This window comes from Hibiscus syriacus, unplaced genomic scaffold (genome assembly GCF_006381635.1).
Source record: "Hibiscus syriacus cultivar Baekdansim isolate YM2019G1 unplaced genomic scaffold, ASM638163v2 tig00112285_pilon, whole genome shotgun sequence".
In the NCBI taxonomy this organism is placed as follows: Eukaryota; Viridiplantae; Streptophyta; class Magnoliopsida; order Malvales; family Malvaceae; genus Hibiscus; species Hibiscus syriacus.
Window position 1 is genome coordinate 2231210 of NW_024063293.1, and position 8487 is coordinate 2239696.

Below are 8487 nucleotides of genomic sequence, written 5' to 3' on the forward strand. Positions count from 1 at the left end.
TTGTCTTGAAAGCATAAAAAGCTAAAGACACCTTTAGAGGTGAAAATGATCAAAACGCCATTGGGTGTTAATTGACCAAGATATAGTGGTATAATGAACTAATAGATGTAAAATACTAATAAATCATTGCATAATGTTTTATATGGGAGAACGATGAGATAGTGACAAATGAAAGGATGGCCACCCGATTGTGATAAGTGACAATAATGTGTAGCTGAGCTACCTTGATTACCCTTGTATGACATTGATTGATGTGTGATGAGACGATTAGCTTTATATAAGAGCTTGATAGTAAAGATGATGAGATAATGTCATATGTATTTTAATCATAAGAACCTTATAAGGTAAGATTCTATAAGATTTATGTATTTATTAAACGCTCGGTAAACGATGAGGACACTCGAGTTACTTATGTGTGTATGACGATCATCCAATTGATTAAGAAATATTTGGATATAACAAAGTCAGTGCAAGATCAATTTAAATCTAGTTGGATGTCGCTCTGATGCCTCGTGACCTAAACACATCATGAGTACTCTAACAGAGTAGATTATCCAGGTATTAGATATTGATGTTTTGTGACTCATATCTCACCCTAGATACTTAGCAATAAGGGTCATTTAGATGTAAGATGTTGATGCTTCGTGACTCAGATCTTAATCGGAGTACATATTTCATAAGGTAGAGGGGTATGAGTTCTGTGATGTTGATATGACCCCGAACTATATCATGATGTTTACTTGTTATATGACTAATACCTAACTACTGTGTGATGTCAAGTACTATCACTGTGTTGTGTGGTGTTGTGTGTTTACACATTATAATGAGGTTAGAGATACAATGTATGCTCATGGCTAGGCCTTAATTGTGAACTAGGGAAGCATGAAACTATTTATATGTTAATATGATAGAAGAACAACAACTGGGTAATGTTTTTTTTATGATCATGCGTGTACCTACTGCTTATTACCATGTCTTTTAGCATGCTTATGTTCATGAGATACATATATTGCTCTAGATTAGCAATTATACTAGTAGGCTTCGTAAGCTTAGCGTTTGGATATTTTCGTTTGTATGTTAGTATTTTGAGTCATTTGAGAAGCACCGTCGCAATAGGATTTTTAACATTCCTCACAGAGTACTGTACGGTTACTTTTAGTGGGCATGTGTATTTATAGGACCTTACTCTTGTATTCAATTTGTAAACTCTAAGATTATATTATTTTGATTTAAATTATATGTCGCGCAGCTCCAGCTTGTAAATATTTTATAACTATTTTAGGATGTCTATTTTGATAAACTTATCGTTCTCTGAAATGAAAATGAATAGATTTTAAATTTTAGTGGTTGCTTCGACAACCCAATGTAATACTTTAGGCCCAATCGGGTTTAAGGTATTACAGCGCCTCCAGTGAAATATAATCAATAGATCCAAACAACCTAATAATTGGATTCGTGAATTGACCCACTAAACTCAATCCAAAATCAACGATCTTCAACGTCAAATCTTTATTTTTGCTCAAGAACAAGCAATTTTCTAATTCTAGATATCTAGAACAATGTTTACCTTATGAATCATTGTTAACCCCTACGGCTTGTGCGATCTGTCGTACCACCGCTACCGTGCTGGCCTCTGAGATAGAAACCTGGTAGTTAGTTAACATCAGTTTGATCTTCGTAAACGCTATGGATATCAATCACGTTCGAATACGACGAAACGTTCTCGGTGATCTTTCACATCACGAGGATTTTGTTGGTCAACAACTCGTCGAAGATGGAAACCTAGTATTGTGTCGTCAATAACGCCGCCATTGAAGAAACTCTAATTTTCTCGATTCAAGGTGATGACATCACCGTGGTGGTGAATCTTTTCAAAATTTTAAAGGCGAATTATCTATATTTTTCATGATCTTTGTTACTTCATTTTATACCTTTTCTTACTACTGAGAACTCACCTAATTTGACTTTAAATAATTACAACTAATAATTAGAAACAATAAGGCTATTCCAATGGAGGAGAGATGTCTGAAGTAGAAACGGGAGAAGATGTGAAATATTGGGGCTTGGGAAGAAAAAATATTAAAAAATAGGTCAATTGAAATATTATTCCTAAACTAATTTAAATTTACAAAAAGACTCATAATCAGTATTTTGTTTAAAGTTTAGGGGTTAAAATAAAAATTAAATCATTTTACTAAAAGTTCAAGTCATCAAATTAATGACATTCAATGTCCAAGTGACCAAAACTTAATAAAACAATAGCGTAGGTAACCAAAACTTAAGTTTTTAAATTTGGTGAGCAAAAGTGTACAGATATGAAAGAAAAGTGGACAAAACTTGATACACATATTATATACGTGGAAATGATATACTTTTAATTTTATATATTACCGTGACACATCTACAAATCGTTAAAGGTTTAACGGTTGTTAACCTTCAATGATCACATTTTAATTTAAATGAAATAAAAGTGACCAAATATTATGTTTTTTATAAAACTCAAACGAAAGTGACCATTTCTGTAATTTATCCTTTAAAAATTCATCATTTTTAGATGAGATCGATAAATAATGTAACACCATTAACTTGGTTTAGTCTTAAACTAGATCAGTAATGTTACTGATTGGAACTGTAACAATAAATTATTAACTTTAATTTTCTTATCTAATGATTAATTTGTCTAATTATGATTTTAAGGACTGATATGTAAGTAAAACATTATTTGAATTCATCATCATTAATCCCATACAATTTCAGCTACATTGATGATCAAATCATAAATGATACAAAATTCAGTGACTACTTGTCTAATTATGATTTTAAGGACTGATATGTAAGTAAAACATTATTTGAATTCATCATCATTAATCCCATACAATTTCAGCTACATTGATGATCAAATCATAAATGATACAAAATTCTGTGACTACTTGTATAATTTAAACATCTTAGATGATTAGTTTCGATATTATTTTATGGGTATCAATACTTATTCATTAACTAATAATATTATATGACTGATATCGATACAATACTTTTTATTTAAATAAAAACATTGAATTTCGCTTTAATACTAATGCTATTGGTACGATACTAATATCAATGATATCTTTTATTTAAATAAGGATTAATATAAAAATAAGTATTTAAATTATACTTAAAATTGACTTTAGGTGTTTAAAATTTTTTCGTTCAAAATAGGTGTCTAATGTTTTCTCTACTAGGTTCTTATACTATAACGACCGTTAAATTCGATCATTAACTGACTCGTCATATTTATATATATTTATTAAAATTTTAATTTTTTAAAAAATAAAAATAAAAAAAATTTACTTCTTCTCTCCCTGTCCCCCTTACCTGTGCAGTCACCTGCAATTTTGCAAATCACCGGACGATTTAATTGGCTGCAAATCACATGACTGATGATGGGTGTTGGTGGCAATTTGATTTTGAAATTTTCATCGATGTTCGACATAAAGCATTGCGACCAAGCCGTTGTTTGACACTTTCTCCACTATTTCCAGAATAGGTGTTGATGATTACTTCGAAATAAATGAGAAAATCAATATAAAATAAACGTTTGAAAAGTATAAGGATTTAAATTGGATTCAATGACAAAGAATTGGGTATTTGGGCTACAATGGTTTTCGCCTGAAGGAATGAAGGTAGGTGGCATTGGAGCGACGGCAAGGAAATGACCGACAGTGGTGGTCCAACAAGTATTAGGAAGGATTAGGGTTTGAGCATTTGAGGTCCTTTTGTAATTTTAATAAAATTGGTGAGTTTTTTAAAATTAATAATATTCTTATATTCTTTTTTAAATAAAAACTTTAAAAAAATATACGAGGGTAACACATTTTACTCAACGATCAAATTTAACAATCATTATAGTCCAATCATTTAAAAATGCAACGTTAAAAACAATATCTAACCTCAGGCGGCCTCAATGAAAACGAACTTAAAAATAGTGTTGTGTAATTTGTATATTTTACCCCATTTGTTTTGTTGGCTTTATTGTATTCAAGGCATAAGTGAATACATTTTAACCACAGCTTCCATGGTAACCTTTCATTGATTGCATTGCCTGGGCAAAGAGACAAGATAGAATTCAAAGGAATAAAGAAATCAAATATTGACATATAAACTTCAAATACAGCACAAATCATAAACCCATCCTCTTGGCCTTGGCTAAATGCGAAATAAAAAGACATTACCCTCAACCACCTTAGATAATGCCAGACAGAAACACAAAACCACTGCTTAATAATGCTGGAGATTTCAACCCACAATCTCACGCGTTTATAAACACACCTACTTCCATAATTTCCCACTGACCAAGCCAAGCATCCCACTGACCAAGCCAAGCATCTAAGCTAAAAAGAGGAGAAAATATCACGAGCTTTATGCGTCCTTTGATTATGCTTTAGTAGTCACCACCCCTTGAGCGACCACCACCCATCCTTCCACGGCCACGGCTATAGCCTCTACCACCACCACCTCTACCTCTTTCATAACCAGCACCTGTCGAAATAAAACAGCCAAACAAATATTGATAAATAATAGTGTCAACAATTTGAGATTCATTTTAATAGATTCTATTCTCCAAATTGGGCTACTTTGATAGATGTAACTGACATGCTCATAACAAGCAAAAGTTGTCTGTCCATATTAAAACATCATCGCCATGATCATTGTGTATTTCCTTTGAACTCTACTACATCACAACTGGCATTTTAAACTGGACAATTGTTTGTATGATCTTACTCTGAAAACTATGTTCTACATCACTTGTATTGTCAAAATTAGCAATGGGATGGTTGATGAGAACTGATGAGCAAGAAAACTCAAGACAGATGTTTGCAATTTCAAGACAAAGGGCATTCATCTATGAACTGTTTCTTGTTTAGCATATATGAAGATTTTAACAATGGTTACTTGCATAGATGCACAAACATGAAACTTCTCAAAGTGAAAAAATATACCACTCCTTCAATAAGCCGTGAATAAAGTATACTTACCACGATAACCCCAACCTCTTTCTCGCCCACCACCTCTGCCCCAGTTAGAGTATCCACCATTATCTATAATAAATAAGTGAAGTATGAAGCATGGTCCAACTAATATGCAAACTTCTACTTGATAAATGTACAAGGGCAAAGAAAAATGTCAATAATTACAATAAGTTTATTCAAAATCCATATACTATACCTTGATAATTTCCATAGTTTGAGTATCCACCCCTGCCCCAACTCTGCCCTCTCCCTCTGCCTCTACCACGACCCCTTCCTTGGCCATACGAATCTAAATACGAAACACGGGAAATGAGTTTGAGGTTAAAAGAACAGAGTTCTTAAGACAGTTGCAGAACTACTAGTTCCTGAAAACACCTTCATTGACAGCATTATATGGGACACGAGCTTGTTTGGGTGGTTGCTGCTGCTGATAATGATATTGTGGCTTGGGTTGTTCAGCATAATGTGGAGCTTGATACCTGGAGTGACATGATTCAAGTCATATCAGCAAACAATTATTTCATTCAACTGAGAAACATAATAATAATTTATGTATCATCAGAAGTTAAAACATTTAAGAACTGGCATCTATTGCATATCAGACTCCAGCTAAGCATAATATTAAAAATCTAAGCTTTCAAAGTTTCATTTCCCTGAAAAAAGAAATAACTGGCTACCGACTAATATTGCATCAATTTACTTCCCCGTTTTTGAAAAAGAAAACCAAATAAAATACAAGACAAATTGGCGTACCCAACAGAGTTTTTGTTTAGCTCTTTGGTTGACAAGGTAATAGATATCATTGAGACTTGACGAGTCATCTCCACACTGCACAAAACAGGATATTAAATACTCATACGTATAAGTATAAACTCAACAGGTTATAAACGAGGGTAGGGAAGTCAGATATTTACGGAACAAGGCCCTCTTCAATAGGTTCCCAAATATCAGTTATGCTCACTGAGTTAATCGCAGTATCTTGATGCAAACGAGGAACCCTTTTCTGCTTTACGACACAAGATTCATTAATCATGAAAAGTGGAAAACACAATGCAAGGATGATCATAACGACAAAAAGTCACAAGCCTTTAAAATCTCCGCAATGGCTACTGTCTTACTGATCGCCTGCCCCATTGCTTTCAAGACAATTTCCTTCACATGCTTGTCCTAAAAAACATCATGAAAACACTTAAATACAAAAAAACTAATGGTTTCCATGTCATTGCGAAAAAAAAAACGAAACCAAAAAAAGGTGCACTATTACCAGAAGAGGCTGAAATAAACTATTTAATTCATGTCAATCAACATGAGTATATAATAAGCAAAAGGAAGAGAAACCAGCTTCCGGTAAAAGAATCGCATAAAAGAAAAATTGCATGTTCGAATTTGATTGCTTCCATAATTAGCTAAGCATATGGCAAATAATACCAACTCATCAAATAGCATATGAACTGACAGAATATAGAAACAATCTATGCATTAACACAAATAAAGCATGGTTTAATTTAAAAAAAAACCAATTTTATATGACTAAAATCAGCACAAAAATAGAGCAGATATTACCATAATAACAAGAAAGGACCCAACGGGAAACGAAAACAAACTCTGGTGAACAAAGAAACCTAATGCAAACATTTTTCTAAAACAAACCCCTCAAAACTATCAAAGTAGCTAACACTAAAAATCCGTAAACCCTGGAACGAACTTACATATTTCAAATCTCTAAACCAAAATCTCAGTTAAGAAAAAGGAAACCCAAAAAACAGCTACCGAGGCAAATAAACCCATGGAAGAAAGCTAGCCAAAACAAGGAGAGAAACCCACGAGCACGAAATGGCCAGTAAACAAAAATGGAAACATTAATGAGTGTAACTGATAAAAGGATATGAAGGAGAAGAGGGATGGGACCTGAAGAAGAGCAATAGCGTAGTTGATGTAGTTTCGAATAGCGCCTTGAGAAGTGATTCGGATCTCATTCTCGTTAATGGGTGATTCAGGCTTTGGCTTCTCTACTTTCTGGTATCTATCCATTGGCAGATGATGATGGACGACTGAGTAGGAGAAAGAACCCTGATTTAAACCCTAAAGCCAGTAGCAGAACAAAACAAAACAAAACAAAACAAAACAAAACATTGGCTGTTAAGCGAACCCTTTTTCCTCTCTGGCCTTTGCTCATGCTTTCTCCCATTTTTTACCTTGTCGGGTTTTTATTGGGGTTTGTGATTTGCTCTGGTTTTCGGGAGAGAATAACTTTCTTTCCCGCACTCGCTACAGGAAAGCGCGTTCCATACACGACGGCTAAGATTGGATATTATTATGTGTCCCCAACCTCGGGACCCAATTTTTTGGTTTTTTTCTCACTTAATCTGAATATTCTTTCCTTGTAAATCAAGAAATGAAGAGTAAAGTACCCAACAGAAAAAGGGGTAAAGTATTCAATACTACCTAAACTAAGATTATTTTGTACTTTTGGATAATAAACTTTTAAATATTATAAAATTGTCATTAAAGTTATTGATATATTACAAAACGGTCACTCATGGTTATCTACCACTCATGGTTGGCATGACATGTTAATTTAATGGTTAATATCTTATTTGGACCCTCAATTGTTATTAAAACTTTATTTTAGTATTTTTTAAATATTTATAAGTAATAAATTCAAAAGAAATCTAAATTATCTAAACTCTTAGAAATTTTTAAAATGAATATGAATATAAAAATTCATAATTTATTTTTTAAAACAAAAAAATATTTCTTAAAAGTAAAATCATGTAAAAAAATTAAATATTATAGAATTCTTTAAAATTTTAAAATGTATTACATCAATTCTCACAATATAATCAAAAATATAGAGGTGAAAAACCAAGTGATATTTATAAAAGTACAATATTTCAAAACAAATAATTAATTAATTTGCGATTCATTATATTATAATTCAATAAATATATTTAATGTAATCTTATGTAAAGAGTTTGAAGCACTGATCTAACTTGGAATTAAACATTTTCCTTGAATTATACTATAATTAATCATAGTTTTTAGATATCATTTGGCTTTATAAATATCACTTGAATTTTTTACTTGTATTATGACAATTGTTGTTATTTTCATTTAGATTTTTGTGGGTATTTTATACATTTTAAAAGTTCAAAGAATTTTATAATTTTTTTTTAGAAAAGTAAGTCATATCATCCCTTAATGGCAGGTAAAGATGGAGTGACTACAATATTTATAATTGAAAGTTTATCATCTAAAAAATAAATAATAGTTGTTTATGGATTATTAATCTATTTTATCCAAAAGAAAATTAGTTTAAATGTTTTGAAATGCCTTTCTTCTATTTATTTTGTTATTTAGTTAAAACACATTGTTCTTAAAATTTAGTAAAATAATATAATAATTGTTATGAAACTATATAAATGTAAAACACAATATAAGAGTGAATAATAATATTTTATTACTCGTATCTTAA

The 8487-nt window shown here is 31.8% G+C and overlaps 1 protein-coding gene across 1 annotated transcript; it reads right to left on the minus strand.

The window, feature by feature from the left end:
• Positions 1–4107: 4107 nt before the first annotated feature.
• On the minus strand, positions 4108–7179 carry LOC120177143 (ribonuclease P protein subunit p25-like protein). Its single transcript, XM_039183370.1, has 8 exons — positions 6921–7179; positions 6099–6179; positions 5927–6015; positions 5766–5840; positions 5388–5491; positions 5209–5301; positions 5019–5081; positions 4108–4521 (listed from the first exon to the last, which is right to left on the minus strand). The coding sequence occupies exons 1-8, from the start codon at positions 7041–7043 to the stop codon at positions 4424–4426; spliced, it is 726 nt and encodes a 241-aa protein (XP_039039301.1). The 5' UTR covers positions 7044–7179; the 3' UTR covers positions 4108–4423.
• Between the last annotated feature and the right edge of the window lie 1308 nt (positions 7180–8487).